At 43.4% G+C, this 23932-nt stretch overlaps 2 protein-coding genes across 3 annotated transcripts in view; one reads left to right on the forward strand and one right to left on the reverse strand.

The window, feature by feature from the left end:
* The window catches only part of plekhg4b (pleckstrin homology domain containing, family G (with RhoGef domain) member 4B), a 45080-nt gene extending 33900 nt beyond the window's left edge, over window positions 1–11180 (reverse strand). For both annotated transcript variants that reach the window (XM_080425410.1, XM_080425411.1), the window contains exons 1-2: window positions 10929–11180; window positions 825–1022 (exon numbers count right to left, since the gene is read on the reverse strand). In XM_080425410.1, coding sequence (XP_080281536.1) covers window positions 825–1022; window positions 10929–10997 — 267 coding nt within the window. In that variant the 5' untranslated portion in view covers window positions 10998–11180. The remainder of the gene's footprint in view (window positions 1–824; window positions 1023–10928) is intronic.
* plekhg6 (pleckstrin homology domain containing, family G (with RhoGef domain) member 6) overlaps window positions 1–23932 on the forward strand; it is a 343569-nt gene that overhangs the window by 253383 nt on the left and 66254 nt on the right. The window lies entirely within an intron of this gene.

Consider the following 23932-nt stretch of genomic DNA (forward strand, 5'->3'; position numbering starts at 1 on the left):
AGATCCCACTCATCAGCTCTGCGCTCACATTCTCTCTGTCTTTTCTCACAACATTTTTGTCTAATTGCTCCAACGCAGTATCTATCCGAGTGTGTAGTATTCCAGATATGAAGTGTTTGGGTGGAACTAAATGGGGGTTTTGTGAAGCTTTTCAACTTTATCTTCCCTTCATTTTGTCCCTCGCTGCCCTTTTCGTTGCTTTTCATCTCACCTGGGACCGAAGCCAAATCCAAGTGCCAAACAGAACATCTACCCAGCTCCGCTGTGTTCTCCAGAAAACCACGGAGGTCAGTTAAAGGACGACTTCATCCATTTTCAACCTATCTTCATATAATCGGTCCTCACTAATGCTCATGATAAAATGGTACAATTTTTTTCTACTCGGTCTGTGTCTCAGAGGAGGGCTGTGGACACTTCAGAATCCCGTCTACCAGTGACATCATTGATGGGGAATCCAAGCTAATAGAAACTGCAGGCTTTCTATTCCTGGAAAGTTGCAATGCAATAATAGAAGCCATTGTTCTCACGTTAATAAAAATCTAAATAAAAAATTTGAAATATTGTTGGAAAAAGAAATCCTGCCTAACGATGATGTCACTGGTAGACGGGTTTCTGGACTGTCCACAGCCCTCCTATGAGACACAGACCGAGTAGGAAAAAATGGTACCATTTTATCATGAGTATTAGTATTAGGACCAATTATATGAAGATAGGTTGAAAATGGATGAAGTCGTCCTTTAACGGACGAAAGATTAGCCTGCGTTGCCGTTAACACCAAAGCAAAACAACAGGAGTCATCCAGTCCTGCTGGCCGTCTTACTTACGCACGTCTCCTGCTGGATGACCTGGAGGATTCTCTTAGCAGGAAGGAGGAAGTCGATGAGACAGCGGAGCCCGTCCCCGCGGTACTGCCTCTCCACCACGCTGAACAGCTGCCAGAGGACCGTGGCAGCGGTGACGCTGAATGGAGGGTAGAGGGCCGACAAGGTGCTCTGGATGCAGTTGTCCAGGGACTCTGAGTCCTGAGGTAGAGGACAAAAGAGACAGAGGCTGGGTAAAGATGGAGAATATACATCGACATACATCGCCATACTTTTCACAACGCACATTCCACATTGCAAAGAGGCAGCAACTTTTAATGGGTTAAGACAGCCTTGTAGACAGGCTTGTAGTAGGAAGGCTGAGGAAGACGATGGTCTTGGGTCCCAGGCCAGCACCGATATGTGTGGTCCTGGGGGCGAGCATCTTAACCACTACTCTACCAGTGCGGGTTCTAGCCAGTACCTTTGAAGTCACGCTTCAAAGAAAGGTTGTTCGAGGCCACCGGTTTGCATGTATTTGTCCACATGCACTATTATTCACAGTATAATGTACCGTATGCAGCAATTCATACTGTTCACCTCTAAAGCTGGCCAAATAGTGATGCAAACATGACATCAGACAAATAACCCACAACGATGAACGCTTGTTTTCATCATGCTGTGGTTCCCAATGACACAAATACCTGCACAAACAAGTGTGCACTTACACAAGCATGACCACGTAAACAAAAATCAGTGACACAAACAAATCGTTGCTGTCGGGCAGAAACCTCTTATTTACATATTTTAACGTTTACGTTTTGAGAAATAACACATATGGACTGTAGCTTTATTGCATTGTTGAAATCTGAGTTGTCCCTGTGCTACGTTTCTCGGTGCTACGTTTGAAACAACTTTGTGTACCTTTTTGTGTTACAGCATGAAAGCTGCTTCACAATTTAACAGTATCATCATCACTGCTTTGTTTTTAAAACATCTCATTACAGACCAACGGTAGTGCTGAGTGACACAGAGTCAAACAGTCAGGAAGCCTGAACTTCACGGGAAACGTCGGCCATATTGGTCTTTCCATTAAAGCGAGGGGAAACACCTGGGGGGGGGGGGGGGCGGAATGTGACGACACTGTCAGCGGACACAAACAGCAGAACTGGAAAGTCCAGACTAGACTCCAGTTTGGCAAGCCCTCCAATAACAACCATGTCACCGCTAACTCCGTCTGACCCTTAGTGGACATTAAGCCTGATTTATACTTAGTTAGTTGTGCTCCGGCATCGCGCACCCACAATTCCAGGCCTGCAAGCTCACAACCCGTCGCAGCGAGGCGCGTTGTGAGCTTACAGATCTGCCATTTGTGGTACAAACGGTCCCGTGCCACTGTAGGCGTGTATGGCGGTGGACAGTGAGTGGCAGTGGTCTGGGACTCCAGTGCTCTCGGATGAGGTTGACCTGCTGGTGTGGTCATCGTGTTCACATGGAGTTCAGTCACCCCCACCCCCACCCCGTCTCCTGTCCTTCCCGAGTGGAACACAACGGGGCAATAGAGGCATCTGCCTCCACAGATAGAGAGAGAGGGCTGCCAGGGAAAGTCCAGAACAACAGGACAGATAACTCTGCGTGTGTGTGTGTGTGTGTGTGTGTGTGTGTGTGTGTGTGTGTGTGTGTGTGTGTGTGTGTGTGTGTGTGTGTGTGTGTGTGTGTGTGTGTGTGGGGGGGGGGGTTACATCGTGGGAGGTAGGGGGGGAAACTTACAGTTGACTGTCAATGCCAAGTTTTAGAATTTGCGGAACAGCATAGACAGATCGTAAAAAGCAGAAGGTCAGTGTTTGTTAGGGCCTCTGAGGTGCTTCTCTCCCAGACATTTTACTGTACTTTTAAGCCCGATTTTTGGTTAATTGCACGCCGGAGCCGCGCGCCGAAAACAACCGATCTACAAGCTCACAGCTTGCGAACTATGTATTAATTAAGCATTACAATTTGTTGGGATCGTGCAGAATTTACGTGTCGTTGGATCAGCCGCTTGTTGATCTACAGTCCTTCAGCACCATCAATTAGCGGAGAGTGACCAGACTCCAGTGCATCGGTATACACACACCACGGCCTCACCACAAGGCCCCCATTGTGCTGTCCGCCTCTCTAAACGCTGTGTTGTGTACTGTACGCCGTTGGTGCCCTGAAAACGAAAAAACGCCCACTTCCATTAGCAGCCAGCCTGGCAGCCTCTCTCTCGAGACAAGAGACACAAAAATGTCTCTGGGCATTAGTCACTGTTGCGCCAGGGAGGAGAAGAATAACACTGAGCTTTTTATTGAGGGAAAGCTAACAATGGGAGGAAAGCGTGATGGCTTCGGGGTTTCAGAGCAGCCTGGAGAGTCGTTCCTCAGGTTCCCAAGGCGGAGGGGAACGGCTGCTGGCCACAAAAGCGGCGCTTTGAAAAGCGATTAATCAGCAGAGCAGAGAGTTTTTTTTTTTGTTTGAGCTCAACTATAAATCGGCTGCTCATTCAACCTGTTGCACCGGACTGGCTGACCAGGGAGAACCCAACCTTTACAAAGTCACTGCTAAAACCGGCAGCACAATGGTCTGCTTTGAACAATGTATAAATTCAGCATGCTGGCAATACATCGCTTCATAGCCCCCTTCTACACACACACACACACAACATTTTACATACGACACAACTGCAGCAGATGTTGCCAAGGGCCTATTCAGAAACTCACTTCACCTGGCAAGTGGGAGACATAGTCTGCATGTCTCAGCGCAGCCATGGAGCTGAAGCCTGAAGTTATACTTAGTTGCGAGCGGGTGTCTCGCAACCAGAAATAGCAGATCTACAAGCTCACAACGCGTCGCGAGTGCGACGCGCTGTGAGCTTCTAGATCTGCTATTTCCGGTTTTAGCCACAACAAGCTTTAGCCACAACACCACTGCTTCCCCTCTGCTGTAAGCCAGAGAGGAGGAATGTAGCGTGCGGTGTGTGTGTGTGTGTGTGTGTGTGTGTGTGTGTGTGTGTGTGTGTGTGTGTGTGTGTGTGTGTGTGTGTGTGTGTGTGTGTGTGTGTGTGTGTGTGTGTGTGTGTGTGTGTGTGTGTGTGTGTGTGTGTGTGTGTGTGTGTCTCTAGCCTCAGACCCTCAACCAGGACTCAGGGCTCCGGTAGTAGACAGGGACATCCCACCCTTCTCTCCGGTGGCAGGTATTTATAGCCTTTATAGGCTGTGGCAGGCAGGCTGGAGGTAAAGAGCCAGGATGGTAATTAATAGGCAGAGGATCCAGGTGGGACACCGCTGTCCCCGCAAACCCGGTGTCGACAGCTGTTCCAGATGCATGTGGAACAATGCCAGTATACTAAGCACGGAAAATCACCGTTTCTCACCCAGTGGGTTGGGAACCACAGGGTGGGTCACTTCCAAGATGATCTGACAGGGTCGTGGGCGAACATTTATGGAGGAAGGTGACTTCATTATCAGCAACAAAACAGCTTTAGGCCCCAGTGTAAAATGAGAACTACTCAGTTATCTCATAGAAGCAGTTGAACGAATACTCTCAACACCGGGGTTTTCTTTTTGTGCAATTACTGTAACTTAAAAATTATTGTTTCGAACCGTTGTTGGTGTCATGATGAGTAAATCCACACAGAACATACATTTTACACGGCGACAAAGCAACACAATTTATATTCGGATGGAACACTGTAAAATTTTCATCGCGAGTAAAGGCAAGAACAATATGAATGGTTTTGATGCAAAATACTCGTATCTCGTTTATTCATCATGCGTGCCTTTAATACGGCTAAATCTGTGTAGGAAGACATTTTACCACAAAGAAAATATATATTAGATCCATGTTGGTTTTTAAATCGCAATATTTTTTTGACACTTTATAAGGACTATATGATATCAGTTATTAGATGTAATAACTAAGTCAAATACTTCATCAGTCACTAAACAAGGTTGTAGACCAGATATCTCTCCTGTCACCCAATGACATATCTGTGTCAGAGGGCATTGTAAGAAAAATAACATAAAGAGGTGGGGTGTGTTGGGGAGGGAGAAAGAAAGAAAGAAAGAAAGAAAGAAAGAAAGAAAGAAAGAAAGAAAGAAAGAAAGAAAGAAAGAAAGAAAGAAAGAAAGAAAGAATAGAGCAAGGGTGGAGGGGAAAGAGGTAGTCACAGGCACATTTAGTGGGTCAGGGACACAAAAGGAGTTGCGCACCACGTGTCCAGTGGAGCATGAAGCCACCAGGGGTTTGTAACAGGAGAGCCCTGGAGCCCCACACAGCCAGCTCACTAACCTAGAGCCCTGGACTCATGGAGCCCCACACAGCCAGCTCACTAACCTAGAGCCCTGGACTCATGGAGCCCCACACAGCCAGCTCACTAACCTAGAGCCCTGGACTCATGGAGCCCCACACAGCCAGCTCACTAACCTAGATCATTGGTTCTCAAAGTGGGGTCAGGGGTCCTTGGGGGGGGGGGGTTCCAGGGGGTCCCCAGCAAAATGTGTTAATATAGCATCACAATCATTTTAACCACTTTAACCTTTTATACTTTGGCTATTCAAAAATAGAGCCCTGGACTGGTGGAGCCCTATACAGCCATCTCACCTGCTCAAGTGCTGTAGGGTTATACACACACTAGTATATAGTAACACAATAGGGATGCCAGGTTGAATGTTGTTGAGAACCTAACCCTAACTCATTTGGATTGGGAAATGAGTGCACAGTCTGCACACACAAAATAATTCAAACTTTTTGTATAGTTGTATATAGTATATTACATTCATAATAAGTTGTGATTGTCACCAAATCACATTTTGGATCCACTGCACAACTACAAACTTCAATTGCACAGTGCTTTGCAAAAACAAACAATAATAAGCCTACAATGGTTAAGCATTTGGCCTGCAAAGTTACTTGCAGCATTATGCTGAAATGCACAAGTGATCTAAGAATACATGTGCAATTAAACAGGCTATCAAAGTACTGTATGGAATTACAACAGCACAGACAGAGGGTATAAAAAGGGCTTTCCTGGACAGGTGTAACAAAGAGCCCGCGGGTTGCTCAGACCTGCCCTTCTGCCAGGTGCCAAGAGCCCGACAAAGGAACCAGTGAGACCTCACTCACTGTCCGAGCTGCCGTTTGATTGTTGCCTTTTGATGTGTGCCAATAGAAATCCTACCTCATGAGAGAATGGTGGAGTCCCTCTTTACAGTCATGAACGGATCCCATCACATCAAAACGTAACACAAATCCCCCCTCTCCCCTCTAATTAGTAGCTACCCCTCCACCCCCACCCTCAGGTTTTCTCCTCAACTTACTGTATAACGGATATTTATTTTAAATCCTCTATGATCACAGGGAAACGTTTTCAAGGACTTTGACCTTTGACCTTGCGCTACTTCATATTGGTTGCCTGTAGTCCATTATGGTAAATGGTTTGCATTTATAACACTGGTTCTCAAACCTTTTTAATTTCAAGGACCCGCAGTTTAGTATGCATATACCCCCATAACTCTGAGAGTTTACAAACGGAACCAAATGGTTCCATTTGTATACTCTTGGAGTTACAGACCTGTAAGGGTCCATATGGTTCCTTCTAACTGTCCATTATTTAGCTGGGTCTCTGAGACTTTGATAATCACTGATGTATACAGCATCTTTCACTTTGCAATTTGTGCATTACATCCACCTATTCGCACAATGGCAGAGGCAGCCATGCTAGGCACCAACTTAGGGGTTCAGCGTCTTGCTCAAGGACCCCTTCCGCATTATGTCAGGAATAGCTGTGGGGATCGAACCGAAGGTATACCTTCATATTCCCAGACAACTGCTCTATACCTCCCTGAACCACTTCTGTCCCTTTTTTAACTGAAGCTTATTCCGTATAGTCGTAAATCACATTATTTGAAAGCCACACAATGTAAAATGGTATTGAAACAGAGGGAGAGACAGGAACCCGGGGGTGGGGGGTAGTGTCAGTGTTGTTTTGACCCAACAACATTCGTGTGAGGTCTCAAGCTGAGAGGGTCTAAAGTGGGAGAGAATGCAATCTGTCGAGGCACCTCTGCTAAATCAAGACCTGGTACTGGAAACTCACAACCATAACATCCTCATTATCTGTTAAGACGCACGCACGCACACACTAGACACGCACACACACACACACACACACACACACACACACACACACACACACACACACACACACACACACACACACACACACACACACACACACACACACACACACACACACACACACACACACACACACACACACACACACACACAACCAATAATGAGGTGGGTTTGTAAAAAGACACTTGTTGTAAGTGTTATCTCAGTAGATAAACTTTAACCCTTAACAAGCCCACAGCAACTGTGTGTCGAACACAAGCAGCTCTGACAGAAGCCTGCGGCACAGCAAGAGACAGGCACTGACTGCTTCCATCCGAGTACTTTGGTATCACATCAGATACTCTGTATCATACGCTGTATGCACTGAAAGGGCATATCATGTTAATATATTATATTACAAAATACGTTTTTGTACACTACATATGTTCAGGGTTCAGGGATCATTTCTGGCAGAGGCCTAAATTAAAAGGATTTATGCAATAGGATCGCACTTTCTGGATTTGAATACCTAAATTACATGATTTTCAATAATAATCCTCTCTCATGCCTGTTTGTGTGTATATATACTAGAGGTTCGGACCGCTACACAGCCCTCACACCTACGTCGCGTATCAGGTTTGTTTATGGTTATGTCTGAGTCAGAGTAACGTGGCCTTGGTCCTGCCTATGGCCGTATTGGGTTTGTTTATGGTTATGTCTGAGTCAGAGTGACGTGGCCGTGGTCCTGCCTATGGGCGTATTGGGTTTGTTTAAGGTTATGTCTGAGTCTGAGTGACGTGGCTATGGTCCGCCTTCATAGCTTGCCACTACTGGGTTTTTGACTCTACAAATGATCTTGCTCATCTGAATACTGTTGTCTGCTCTGTTATCTACAGTAAGGTCAGGTAGAGTTACCTAATTGACTGAGATATATGGATCTCTTTTGGGCCACAAAGTGAGGTTAAAGGTTTAATGACATTCACTTTTACACCACATTCAAAGTCTTTGTCCTGGTCCTTCAAAAGTGTACAAAAAGTTTTAAGTGAAAATTCCATTCCAGTGATCAATGGCAGGTGTTTTTCTCTCACATTTCTAAAGCCTTTTCAACTGCAATGAAAAAAGAAATCTTTGCCTGCGGGTGTCGCTGGTGAGGGATTTTGCCTGTCAATCATCGCCTCTGCTCCGCCCCCCCCCCCAAAGGAAAGGATAGGGGAGGGGAGGGGCGAGGAGGAGAGTGGGCGGGATTAATCGACAGTGACCTCACTGTCGAAGGGCCAAGCTCAGATTACTTTTCAGCCTAATTATTCAGAAAACCCCAGACCACAGAAAATCCACTGAATGTTCTAAGTTCAGGTTTTTTGGGTGTAATTGAGGTCATAAAACCCCAAATAAAACATTGAAAATAAAAAAAGTGAAAATGAATGTCATGATACCTTTAAGATACAAGTGACAGGTGGAAACATACAGTAACTAATGATAGACCAGAGGTGGACCCAAACACCAGTTTAAAAAAATAAAAAGATGAATTGTCTACACAAACATAAGGTTATTGACTTCATACAATTACAAAATATTTAGTATGAAGAGACACAAGCGAAACCTTTCTGCCGACTCTCAGGCTGAGCTGGAAAAAGTCTAGGGATCGGGGGTTTTCTGAAGTTGTGTGAGTGCAAATGGCTTTAGGGAATCATAGAGTTTACAGGGGAATAAGGATGCGAGGTGCTTGACAATTAACCACTTGTCTTAAACCCTACAGTATATATACTGTAAGGTTTGAAAGCCTACAGTATATACTGTAAGGTTTAAAAGCCTACATTATATACTATAGGGTTTGAGACAAGTGGTTGTGCAAGTGGTCATAGCGCCAGGGCTCTGCCCCTTTTTTTTTTTACCTCAACACCAAATCTCTTCGCCAAAAACAGCCAATCTACAAGCGTTGTGAGCTTGTAGATCTGCTATGTTCACTGAATGTTTGTCCCAGAATAGGGACGCTGTATACGTTTCTTGTGGATTAATGTAAGCATAAGAGCTGTGCCGTTTCTGCACATTGTGTCCAGTTTCCCACAGTTGTTATCAGAAAGTTGATTCCTGCCATCAGACGACAGTTAATGGCTGTGTCCTACAACAGGATGTAAACAGCTTGGGACACCATATTGTTCCTGAGCAGAAGACGCCACACCGCCCAGACCCTATAGATAGTAACATCATACACACACACACGCACGCACACACTCACGCAGATAGACAGACAGACAGATAGGTCACGATTACAAATTTAGAAGTTGACGATTAATTATCACTCAAATAATTGCGATTAACGATTTAACTGTGTTTCTGTCGTTGAAAATTAATGGAACATTATGAATAAAAATTACATTTCTGTTTGGCTTTTAGCTTTCGTAAACAAGTTGCACAGGGCAGATATGACAAATAACACATATTTTATTACTTTATACTTAAAAATAAACATTAATAGTGGAAATAGCCGATCTATGAGGATCTGCTATTTCCACTATTTTTGATATTTTTTAAAAATATATGACATTTTTTAACATGGAATTGATTATGACGATTATGCTAAAATAATTGCGATTATATAAAATAATTGTGATTGGACGATTATGTAATAATTGTGACAGGCCTACAGACAGACAGACAGACAGACAGACAGACAGACAGACAGACAGACAGACAGACAGACAGACAGACAGACAGACAGACAGACAGACAGACACACACACACACACACACACACACACAAATACTGCACATACAATTATGTTTCAGTGGGTGCCAAACAAGAAGCAGGAGAGGTGAGCTGTGCTCTCAGACCTGCTGTGAGTGAAGCCCGATTGAGTTTAATTTAGCATTGTGCAATGAAGATTGCAGATCTACAAGCTCACAAAGTGTAGATCTGCTATTTTTGGCACAACACCATGCGCAACCAAGTATAAATAAGGTGTGACAGTAGAGACAATAGAGTGCAACAATTCAGTGAAAACTGTTGGGTAAACACAGGACTAATGGAAACCGTATTTCTGAACCAAATGTGTGTAAACCTACAGTTTACATTCTCAACTGATATTGTCATGTAACAGAAAAGACTTTAACCACATGAACCTTAGCATCCCTAATATGGGGCAAACATTCAGTGAAAATAGATGATCTACAACCTCACAATGTGTAGAAATGGCGAAGATATTTGGTGTAGAGGGAAATACTTGCAGACCTAGTACAGAGCCCTGATGGATCCCGGTCAATAAAGTATACTATGTAGGGTTTAAGTGGTTACCTGATATTCATTATTGACAAAAACATATTTTCCATGGCCACGGCCATAGCATGAACACAAGTCAGGGTGCAACAAACAGGTGAATCCCTGGAAGAAACAGACAACTAAGCATTCATTAAGTCTAAAAAGTTATTCCATGCCACAAAATAACTGAAGTGAAAAACGTGACATGGACCAAGCTTTCTTCTGTTATTTTCTATCATGCATTCATATCCCAAAGACCTCCACCAACACAACAACACAAAACAACAACTTTGGATTTACTTGCATTGTTTAGAGTTCAGACAACATAGCTTACATTATCCTTATGTGTAAGATGTAAAAAACTACCTGTGTCACTTTGGCTATAGAGCAACAGGACCAAATAGCAGTCGTCTAGTATCTCCAAAATAAAGGACACCTACTGTAGTATCCTCTGGATGTATAATAACAGGGACATGTCACGTATTGTACAGACAAACCCCCCCAAAGTCCAAACAGGCTGCAGGACTTTCCAAGGAAACCCAGCTGTGTATTCAACAGAAATAAAACATGGCACAGAAAAGGTTGAAAATGAAAAAGGACTAAATTTAGCAAAAACCTCACGAGAGACAGAAATCATAGGCCGGCTGCTGTACAAATATAGGATTTGAGTCAAACACAGCCCCGGCCCAGGCCATAATGAGAGGGCAGAGATGTCAGCGCTCCGTTCCACCACCTACCTTAATGCTCAGGTAGTTGTCACAGCTCCTGGACTTTGCTCTGGAGTGCATTTTGCCCAAGGATAACATTTAGGAGATGGCCAGGAAACTGAAGTCCCCAGAACTTTAGTAAATAAATGCTAAACGCCAACCCCAAAACATGATAACATCCACTGTAAAGTCCACAATCAACAGGTCCAGCGCCATGGCAGGTTTTTGTGTCCCCTGTGCTCTCTCTCTGTATGTATTATGTCCCGGTCCCTGTCCTGTCCTGTAGCGCAGGGAGGCTTGACTAGACTAAACTCCTGTTACAGCATGAGAGAGCCAGAGCGCTGGCTTCACCCTCAGCTCCACCCCCCTCCCACCTCCCCCGTGTCTCTCTCTCTCTCTCTCTCTCTCTCCAGCCTATGCCATCAACAAAACCTCCCCCACCCTCCTGCACTACACTCCATTGCACTGCTTGCTACTGACGCCTCTCCCAGCTGAGATAATGCACAGCACAGATGCGACAACTTCCATCAAACCATATAGAAAACACACATGAGCGCACATGCACGCGCACACACACACACACACACACACACACACACACACACACACACACACACACACACACACACACACACACACACACACACACACACACACACACACACACACACACACACAACATACACAATATACACAATATAACACGCCTCCACTCGACCCAGCAGGGGTGGAAGGGGACTCTCTGACTAAAACACACCCCCTCCCTTGACCCCTGGCACCCCCCCCCCATCGCCCTCGCCCCCACCCCCCACTTTCCCTCAATGGTCTCTTTTTGTCCTGATAATACAAATGGACTAAGGTTTCAGCTTATTCTGCATGCTTTTGAAAAAGGAAGGGTGGGAGAGGGGGGGCGGGGGGTTTTAGAGGGGAGGAGGTGGTGGGTAAAGCAAAGAAAAGAAGACATCAGCATTGGATTGGTGGTGGCTGAGGTCACCCAGCACCACAATGGTGGCTCCCCTTAACTACAGTCAGAGAGGGTGGGAGGGGAGCGGGGGGAGGTTCCCACCCCACCCCAGTCCTCAGAACTTAGCCCTGACACACAACAAACTGACAGACGCATCAGGCCCACTTCCTGTTTGAAGAAGACAGATGTGACAGCCCTCCAAACGGATGGCCTCTAGAGGAGACACAGATGAGTCCTCATGCCTCAATGTCGCGCTGTCCGACGACGGGGCGACTTGTGTATTTGTTCCGGTTTCTCAAGGCGGAAAAAATGAAAATCGACACACTTGAGATGGGTCTGTGTGTCCGCGTTAACCCATTCCCAATCCGGGAACGCATCTGTGTCATTTTAGATTTTAGCTATAACCATTATTTCTATACTTTGGCTATTCAAAAATAGCAGATCTACAAGCTCGTAGCACGGCACCAAGTGCCACGATACAAGCTTGTAGATCTGCTTGTAGATCTGCTATATGAAAAATCTTGAACATTTGTGCAAATCTTTATATTCCTTATATATATTTTTTTTTTTACTCAAATCTTTGCTTCTGGGGGGGGTTCCTGGAACAACATATTTTGATGGGATCGGCGGGCAAAAAAACATATAATTTTGGGGGTTCATTTGACAGTTACAAATATTTGCTTTTATATTCAAAGATTTGCTCAAATTTTCAAGATTATTCAAAAATAGCAGATCTACAAGCTCATAGCGCGGCACTCGGTCCCACACTATGAGCTTGTAGATCTGCTATTTTGAATTGGTTGGATCCCTCCACTTTGGCAAGTTGTAGGGGCGCGTGGTGGATCCTTCCTCACCGCCCCAAAGGAGTCCTCCCTCCTTTGAGGAGACGAAAACAAAACAGCATGGTTTTAACCAAGCCGTATTTTACACTTTCTTTCTTTTCTTTTTTTAAATAGCTATAATAGCTGATCTACAAGCTCACACCGCGTTGCGTGAGCTTGTAGAGCAGCTATTTTCGCTACTTGTAAAAAATGTAATAAAAACACTGGTGCTTTTTCAAATGTGATATATCATCCACCACTGACAAAGAATTGGGGGAAAAGAAAAATGCTCATTGTTCATTTTATATCCACTGTGTAATGTACTTTGTTTAAATTTTTTTTCCGTTCTAAAGTATTTCCTTCATATGGTTTAAGTGCTGGAATGTAACACGGCTGACAGTTTGTCAGAGGGTACACATTAGGGGCCTGCCTATCTCTTCAAAATGATGCACAAAACTAAACATAGGAAATCCTTGTTGGGGAAAGCATGCAACCGTACAGAATGGGATCTTTGTGTGAGGACGTGAAGATCATATTAAGGAGGGCCTGTGTAAACAGAGAAGGTAGTGAGGAGGGGTAATTAGGTTGGGGTATATTTAGAGAGAAGCTCTGCTGGACTTGTCTCAGACGGCATTAGTTGCCAGACGGCACAATGACCCGCCGTGGACATGAAAAACACCAGGAGCTATATGATCACACAAACACACACACACACACACGCACGCACGCATACGCAGTTCACGGTCAGTTATTACCTAGGTGTTAGCACTAACACTCTGTACTTCACTGTTGTGGTGGACAGGGCCTGGCTACTGTTCAAACAAACCTCCACCCTGAAGTATCACACTGCTGTCAGTAACAAATTTTTTTCTTTCTTAATTTCCTTTCTTTTTGCGTTTCTTAGGCACACACAATCTGGTCCACTTTGTCCTTTGTTTTCCTCATTGAGACAGGAGGTACTGTGGAAACGCTGAGAATTAATCAAAGCGTGAGGGAAGATATACAGTCTACACGGCGTCACTTGCCAAAAATAACTGATCTACAAGCTAACAACGTGTCACATTGGCATAGGACAGGGATGGTGAACATGGATCCTTAATCAATATTTATTTATATAAGCCCTATTTTCATACTTCGTCGAACAACGGTGTCACGCAGTGAAAATAGTCGATCTACAAGCTCACAATGCATCGCAACACGACACATTGTGAGCTTGTAGATCAGCTATTTTTGAATTTGCCTGCTCCAAATAGGGACACCAGGTTGGAAGGTCTCAGTGGGTAAAGTAGGTACATTTGCTTTGTGTACATGAAATGCATGTGGTTCCAGAGATGGGTGGGGGGCTTATATCTTACACTTCGTCTGGCCTATAGGGCACAAATATCAAATATACCAAAACCAATATTTAGAACCAATAACCTGCTCATGTAAGTTAATTGAATTGAATGATTTTATTTTACTTGTATACATTGTTTTCGTTTTTTTGTACAATGGTGGCGTACAGAAATTTAGAAAAGAAAGCCGATCTCCGACATTTAAAAAATATCATTAATTAATCATAATCGAGGCCCTACTCTGGCCCATGGCACAAAGTTAAGGGACACTTCAGAGTCCAGGTACAGGACAGGACAGTCTGCACACTGGTAATATGCTCCCACTTGTTTTCACAGAAGATTTGACAGTTCCATTACCTGGATCTTCTTCGGGAATGTTGAAAAGAAGCTCTATTCTAGGGCAAACATTGGGCGAAAATGGCAGATCTACAAGCTCACAACTTGTCGCAGCCCAACCTTGTAGACCGGCTATTATCGGCGAAGAGATTTGGTGTCGAGGGAAAAAAGGAGGGGCCCAAGTATAGACCCCTAAGCAACTCCAGTCAACTAGGCATATAGGGTTGGTGGTTACGTGGTTAATGGGTGACCCAACAGCTGAATGTTTAGGGCGCATACCACATGTGCAAAATGCCCTCTTCAGCGTATCCCTGGTTCGACTCCCGGCCTGACGGATCATTTGCTGTGGGCCGTTCCCCTGCTCTCTGTCTGCCTTTCCTGTCTCTCTGTCATTGTCACTATTTAACCCAAAGACCTGGAATGCATCTGTGTCACTTTTTCATTTGAGCTAAAAAGCATTATTTTACACTTTGGCTATTAAAAAATAGCAGATATACAACCGAGTGCCGCGCTTGTAGATCTGCTATTTTTGAAAAAAATTGTGCAAATCTTTGAATATATATTGTTTAAAGCGAACATTTTTAACTCTATTCTTTGCTTCTGGGGGTCCCTGGAACAAAACATTTTGAGATGGTGGTCCGCGGCCAAATACATATCATTTTGGGGGTCCTTGAAATGAAAAAAGTTTGAGAACCACTGATATATAGAAACATACGTTTTTTCAGAATACTGTTGGGATTTAGAAGACATTTGTAGAATCGGCTGTCTTAATGGGTTAAATAAAGCAGAAAAGCTGAAAAATGTATCTTTAGAAAATAAGCTCCATAACCTCTTAAGCCCCCCCCCCTCCCCCACGTACGGCAAATAGCAAAAACAGCCAATCTACAAGTAAAAAGTAGGGAGCTTGCCCAAAATAGGGACGCCAATGTTAATGTGATTAATGATAATAAATGCATCCAGCCCGTAGCGGAATGGACGGTACGTAAACGATGTGATCTCCACGTCCCCAGTTCGATTCCAGGCTGGAGAGCGGTGTGCTGTGAGTCTTTCACCCAATCTGCCCTTAGTTTCCTGTCTCTCTACTGTTAAAATAAAGCATAAACCACCAAAAATACATAATGCAACCCTTCTCGATCAGATATGATCAGAGGGTTGTAGGTTATCAGCCCAGAGCAACAACTCCTTCACTATGTCTTTCCCTTCTCCTCCTCCTCCTCCTGCCTGTCTGCCTGACTGTCTGTCTGTCTGTCTGCCTGTCCTCCTCCAGTAGTTGTGGTGAGCAGACAGACAGACGTCAGGCTCCTCTGTGGCTACCAGAGGAGGTCAGTCTGTTTTCCTTCTGCTGCTGATTTAGACCAGCAGCTTGCCCTGTTGCACTGGAGGAAAACAAGAAGTGCGACAGTACAGTACATCATGGAACCAAGATCAATACATAAAAAAAACAGCAATGACGCACACCGAGTCAGGAGCAGTGCTTCTCAAGGAAAGGTTCAGGACCCCAAAGGTGGGTCACAAGATGTTCTGAGAGGGTCACGGATCAAGAACATCTTCACAAGATGAATATTGTGGGTTATCTATTCTAATAAACTGGGTCCAGACTTTGAGGTCATCACAAAATTCACATCCCGGTCGGTATGGAACTATTGTTGTGACTGTTTACAATTTCACTGGAGAAATAGTAAAAGTCTTGAATGCAAATTGCGTGTTACCGTTCAAATCTGCCAACCCGTGTTTTTCTGCCACTTCAACTTAAGCCCTATACACTTTGTCGTATAACGAATCTACCAGCTTATAACGCATCACGGCTAATAGATCTATTTTCGCTATTTTTTGTTCGTCTACAACGCCATAACCAAAATAGGAATGCCAGGGTTCATGTTTTCAGTTGTTGTTTTTTGTTTTTTCATCATCAGCCGCAATTTACACAGGCTTCTGGTAAACAATATTTATGTGATGTGGAGGAACAGATAGGGCAGTCCCCCGGGGCATGGCATACCATCTGATAAGGTTATCTGGGGAACAAATTAGACAGATGACACAGGAGCTGCAGCTCTATCATTTTTCATGGCTGTAACTGACGGTAAGTAGATGTAAGGAGGAGATGAGCACAGTGGTTGTTTGGATTAAGATGTTTTGATGGACTTCTCCCGAAATAGACGGATAGACATACACACACACACACACACACACACACACACACACACACACACACACACACACACACACACACACACACACACACACACACACACACACACACACACACACACACACACACACACACACACACACACACACACACACACACACACACACACAAACACACACACACACACACACACACACACACACACACACACACACACAGATAGATAGACATACACACACACACACACACACACACACACACACACACACACACACACACACACACACACACGCACGCACGCACACAAGCATGCCCACAACTTTCCCGTCCACATGGATTTTTCTGACAACTCTCTCTTCACACAATACACCTCACATGGTCAACTGCTATAAAAGTGTAGCTTTGATATGGGAACAATAACCTTAGTGACAGAGAACGTCCATATAATTAAACTTAAATGGGTGGTCTATTGTCCTAGGGCAGCATTGTTGACAAAGCCTGGACTGCCACCAGAAACATCCCCAAAACACACACACACACACACACACACACACACACACACACACACACACACACACACACACACACACACACACACACACACACACACACACACACACACACACACACACACACACACACACACACACCAAACTGTGGAATGTGACACCTTGATCTCACCTCAGTTAGTACCCAGATCACAGTGCCACCCAGGCCACCCAGCTCCCATTGTTGTGAACTTTCAACTTCACCCCTGTTCTTGCTCACAACAAGCTATAGATCATTGGTTCTCAAAGTGGGGTCCAGGGACTCTCGGGGTGCCTTTAGGGGGTTCTAAATTGAACCTTACAAGTCTGTAACTCTGACTCAGAGTTAAGGGGGGTCCTTAAAATTTTTACGTTTGGGATACTCATGCTCAATTTGTTTTAACTGCAAACTAATGAAGCGTTATATTCAAGCCTACAATGTGAGCTAAATAACATCAAATTCCATTATATGTCCAAACCTAAAGCAATTCTGGCTAATTACTGTATCCACAAACATTATCATGCTTAAAGCAATAAACCTTGACAGTTTTGTGCGTGTGATATAATTCAACAGCTGAGGAAACCTAAGAACACTGCGTTTTACTCTTAAGGATTAAGTCACTCTCAGAATCAATGATCTCTATTGTATGAAAGCTAAAAGACACACAATTCACATATCGCACACACACAGCAGGATGCAGTGGGCTAAACCACAAAGTAGTTTGCATATAATCATAGCAATTACACAAAGGAAGCATAGCAGCATTATGCACAAAGCCAATGTAAAGAAAATTATTTCTGGTACTCACTAGGGTTCAAGTTCTGGACAGCGGTTCCTCTTGGAAAATAAAGTTCAGAACACAATGCAGCCACACAGGGTGAATGCTGTGTAACCAGCTCCCCTACTCTGTCCAGCTCCCATGGTCTTGAGAAGAACATGAACGTCACATCAGCATCAGGGAGTGGGAGCAGTGCTCCTCACTCTGCCTTCCTTGGGTCACTGCCCACTCCCACCCCCACACACACCCACCCACCCAAGTCCAAAGCTCTGGGATCAAAGAGAGCAGCACAGGGACTTCCAGGTCAGTGAGTTTCTCAATCAGTGGGTCTCGGCCCCAAAAAGTGGGTTTCAAGATGGTCGGACACAGCAAAGAACAATATGAGGAATTATGGGGTTTCAAGCAAGCTTTAGGTGTAAAGCCAAATCTCTGTGTTACAGTAGAATTTAATGTTTGATACATTCGTACGTACATACAATGTGTGTGTGCGAATATACTGTATATATATATTTATTTATTTGGCAGCGATAAACGCTCCCTTAGTCAAATACATTGCGGTACTTTCTGCAGCTACAAACCGATTTCATCAAAATTCTGGTCCCTGAGTTCAACCAGTTGAGAGACATTGGTCTGGTAGTTAGCGTTCTATCTGTCAGGTCCACGTTCCCCTCCGTCACAACAGAGCTGTCGTAGGCTTTGGACACTGCCGTCTTCAGAGGGACGACCTTGTTGTCCAAACGCAGCTATACAAACAAACACACACATAGGCTAGCATCCACCTCACTTCCCAGCCTTAGGTACCTCCTCCACCTCCCATGCACACTCACACTACAAAGAAAGACACACAAGTGTGCACAAACATAATACACAGCCAATGCATGTGTGGCGCACATATGCACAAACACACATTTAACCCATTAAGACCTGAGGCCGATTCTCGAGTCTTCTAAATCCTAACAGTTTTCTGAAAAACGTATGTTTTGTTTTGTTTATATGGTTCTCTAACTTTTTCATGTCAAGGACCCCCAAAATGATATGTATTTGGCCGCCGACCCCCATCTCAAAATATTTTGTTCCAGGGACCCCTCAGAAGCAAAGATTTGAGTTAAAAATGTTCGCTTTAAAAGAATAGAATATAAATACATTAATTTGCACACATTTTCTCGATTTTTGAATAGCCAAAGTGTAAAATAATGCATTTTAGCTCAAATAAAAAAATTACAAGTCTTAATGGGTTAAACATTAAAATAATCTGAAATATCACACTAGATTCTAAATTAACTTTAGTGTGATGACTCTGTTAGAAGACAAAACGACCCCCCCCCCCCCCCCCCCCCGCCATCCCTCTTGCCCCCTCTGTGGCAGAAAGCAGCTGTCCCATGATGAACAGCCTCCACCGTGTACTTTACGGTGGGGAGAACGCATGAGGGGTGTGCCACCTGTCTGTCACAAGCCCCATAATGTACCTCGTTTCCCCCCCCCGTCCCCCCCTGTTGTGTGGAAGTCCCAGCTCCAACACAAAGGACACTGTCTTCTCTGGGCACATGAGAGCAGCGAGCACAGGTGGCTGGAGGAGGCAAGGTCGAGTTACAGGGGCCACTCAGCCGCAGTCTGAATGAACCAGTGGTGGAAGAAGTACTCTCAGAGTATTTACTTAAGTGAAAGTAGCAATGCCACAATATATAGAAATACTCAGTTACAAGTAAAAGGCTTGCATTCAAACTTTTACTTGAGTAAAAAGGACAAAAGTATTGCTATGAAAATAACTCAAATGTTTTCGAGATTGATCAAACTTTTTCAAAGATAGCAGATCTACAGCTTTGGCTATTTTTGGATAGCCAAAGTATAAAATATGGCATACTGTAAGTGGTTAATGCATGTTTTGTATTAATAATTAACATCTGCAAAGTAACTAGTAACTAAAGCTGTCAAATAATTGTTGTGAAGTAAAAAGTACAATATTTGAAGTTTAAAGTATATAAAAAAAAATGAAATGCTCAAGTAGGCTAAAGTAAATACTTAGTTACTTTCCACCTCTAGCCTGAACCACCGGCTCTCCCAGCAGCCTGGGTGTGGTGTATTATAATCAATGTAAGTGTGAGCAAAGAAACCTTTTACAATACAAAAGATGAGCATTATGTAACTATCCCTTGTTTTGGCAGGGTGAGCCGCACAATGAATGAAAGAGTAACACGTTTATAATGTCATCTACTTCCTCATATTGTACCTTCCTCAATGAGTACCAGCTGAGTCAGTCAGTTGACTACAGGCATGTCATTTACTGCTAAATCAACACATTTTAAGTTCCCTAAAATTCCCTTTTGACATAATTTTAACTCTCTTCTGGAAGTTGAATTTGTATTGAAATCCATGATGTTGTTGCACAATTATATAATAATATCAAACCGAGCCTCGAATATGATTAATGAACCATAATTTGTAAAATGTTATATTTTTGACAAGATCTGTACTGTAAATATTATGTGATTATTATGTATATTATGCTATTTTTGCACTAAGTATATTAATACAGGGCTTAAGTGGTTAATAAGACTAATTGATTTAGTTGATTATAAAAAATGTATTAGACTTGTTTTCGCGTCGATTCATTCATACTAGAAATGTATAAACATTATAAAAAAACTGCTTCTTGAAACCTACATGAGCAAGATTAAGTCTTTTGATTTCCTAATTGTTGGTTTTGGTATATTTTCAGTTTATTGCCCAGCCCTAATATCTTTATTATGCATATAACAATTAGGATCAGATAAGACCGTAACCGCTTGAACCCTAGCATCTCCATTCTGGGGGTTCTTCAAATCTCTTTTTGGCAAAGAGATTTGGTTTAGACTAGAGGGGAAAAGAGCACACCAAGTACAGAGGCAACTCATGTCCAGTTTATGGGTATAAGTGGTTAAAAGAATGCATATCCCGGGCCAATCTGAATGGAGTATTCCCAGTGGCTATGCTGTGCCTAATAATCCACTGTGTGAATGTAATGCAGCGTCTTGTTGCACCCATTTAGTCTTGTATATCTATGTACTTTGTTGATAATTGATGAATGTGTTGTCAGTTGTTTACTATTGATCTATCCCTGTAGACTCCCCATAACCTTTCCCTTGACACACATGGCAGCAAAGTGAGTTAATGGATGAGGTTATGAACGTTCTCTTTTCCAATGTGTACTGCAGGGAGAGCCAAAAATATATGCAAAACACACCTAAGACATATATATGCACGTGTCTGCACATGTCTTGCCCAGATGTGAACACGTGTGAAACTGTCTCAACAGGAATTTACAACATAAATTATATTCAAATGCATGTTACTGCAGTAAGGTCAGACTGATATATTGCTCGGGCCAAGCGTCTCGATTCTATCCCCCCCCCCAGAATCTAGATGCTAGGGTTCAAGTGGTTAAGATAAATGTGGGCTACGGTCTTATCTCATCCTAATATTATCTCATCAACCGATGTGTAGTTTTCAAAGATTAAAAAAAATCACACACAGTGAGAAGTGGGCGGTGTGGTCATCACAGTGGTCATCATAGTGATGGAAGCTCACTTAAAAAAAAAATGTACATTTCACTTGTATGTATTTCTTCTCACTTCCAAAAAAATGGATTTTTGGAAGTCCATAATCTTATTTATAGGTTATTAATGTCGTCATGTGTCTTGCTAGCCAATCACAGTGCTGAATAGAGTCAGCCAATAGAGTCAGCCAATCACAGTACAGCTAGGGGTCTGCTAATGAGCCAATCACAATGCAGGAAACTAATACTAATGAGGTGTCCCAACCCCACTTATAGGGGCGGCTACACCGCCCAAAAATATAAACCATATATTTTCAGCTTGTATTTTTGAAAGGTTTTGAATCGGGCTTAAAGTGTTTAAATAAAAGTTTACTTAATTTACTTTTTTTTATCTATTAATATATCAAGTTTTTATTTGTGTTTATTTGTATTTATTTGTTTGCTTCTATGCAAAATGTTCTCATTTTTTAATAACAAGATGGAGAGGGACACGATTGGCCTATCTTTTCTGAATCAGAGCAAAGGAAATCCTTTAAGTGGGAGAAATAAAAAATCTGACTCAATCACTCAACTGAATGCTAGGCCTATATGCCAGCAGTGGCCTTAACACTTTGTGTGTCCATGGCACACCAAAGGGCAAGTCCAAATCTCAAGGGACACCTTCGTGCAAAATATACCGCTTCTATAACGGTATGATGTGTTATTTATTTTTTTCAATGTGCTTTTTCAGGAAAATGTAAAGAAAAAAAGAAATAATAATTACAACTTTCCGACTATAATGACATGGCCAAAATAGGGACGCTAGGTTGATAGTGGTTAAAAAATAGTGGACATATACTGTAGTACTGATATAGTAAATAAATGAAATAAATCATAACTTTTTGTATAGTTGTATATATTGCATTAATAATTTGTGGTTGTCACAAAATCCCAAGGCACACCTGGACTTGTCTCACGGCACACTGTTTGGGAACCACTGCAATAGGCCTACACTGCCCTACAGCATTACATCTCAACAGGTGGGTCAGGAGACTCAGGACCCAAAAATGAACTGCAAAGTGTTTGTGTTCTCACAGGGCTGTGAACAAAGAACATCCAACATTGAAACACTGCGTTCCTTCGTTCCCCATGTCATAGTCAACACAAAGTTCATCCAAGTCCCAGAGAGCATGAACCATCTGAAACACATTGCTTATACAACCTTAATAACATGTCATTTCCAGAGGCTTTGCTACACAATGCCTGCAACACGTCAACTGCAATTAATGTGTCGTGTTCCTTCTCAAAAGCAAACAACGGGTCATCGTAGAGGGGCCTTGGACTCAAAAAACTCAAAAGGCCAGGAATGAATCTCAACAACCCAATTAGTCCACCTTCACACGAACACACATCTCTGAAGCCGAGCTTCTCTGTCTGACAAAATCCGTTCAAGTGTCAGTGAAAAAACCTCCACTCACCTTTTATCCGCCTGTCCTGCTTTGATGTTTCAGCTTAAAACAACACATGAAGAGGGAGGGGAGGCCGTAAGGGAAGTCCCCTAGCAGGGCTCTCTGTTGCTCTGACAGCTGTCTAACCCGGGACCCGCACACCCCATCATCACCACCACCATCAAACTGCGGCCGCCCGAGCTGACATGTTCCATCAGACACACTGCTTTGTTGACAGAGGAGTATTGCGATATTAAGCCCTCGCTGAGGAGAGAGAGAGAGAGAGAGAAAAAAAAGCGTTCCCAGCCCCTCCAGGCATCCCAATTCTTTGGAGGGGCGTAAACCCTGGCGTCTTATCTGGGTCCCATCTCCTGCTGTGTGTACACTGTGGGGCAGGGGAGGGGTGGGTGGGTGGGGGGGGGGTGTTGCAGTGCAGCAGTCTCACCGGCCCTACAACATCAACACCCGCAGTCTAGACAACTTCGCTTTACCTTTGCGTTAGGTTTTGTCACGTGGAATTGCCGGCGTGTTTGATGTAAGCAAAGGTGCATCGTTGGAGCGGTGGTAATTTCATAGACAACTTGATCTGCATTTTGTCCACCACAATCCTACACATCCGATGGCAGTGGGCAAACTAGACAGAGATGTTTTAACTCTGAATTCAGTTTGTCCGGTGGAATAGAGAGTGTGCTTCATGTTAGCCGAGCTGCCTACTGTAGCCAACAACGGGTTAATTTTCTTGACAGGACTTGTTCCATATTTCATTAGTCTTAATCCTGTACATTAGTTGTACTTGCCAACCCAAATGACTCCACCTTTGATTTTTGATGGTTTATGCCTTGTTAAGAATGGGTTGACTTCGACTTTTAACTTGTCTGTATTTCATCAACCATAATTTTCTACATTAAGTTTAGAACATTTATCTATGACTATGATTGTAATGAAAATGGCCGTATCCATGTATCTGTGTATTTCACATACCCTAGGTAAATATGTCTGCATATTTAGACAAGGGCTCATTTCCATGTTGTATCAGACTTGATGTTGTTCATTGATTGTACTTGGTGGTCTAAATGGCTTTACCTTCACACTGTCAATGTATATGTGTATATTTCAACTACTGCATATTAACCGTAGTGTACCTATTCTGGGGTGAAAATTATCT

This window comes from Gymnoscopelus braueri, assembly GCF_963280865.1.
Source record: "Gymnoscopelus braueri genome assembly, chromosome: 4".
Lineage (NCBI taxonomy): Eukaryota > Metazoa > Chordata > Actinopteri > Myctophiformes > Myctophidae > Gymnoscopelus > Gymnoscopelus braueri.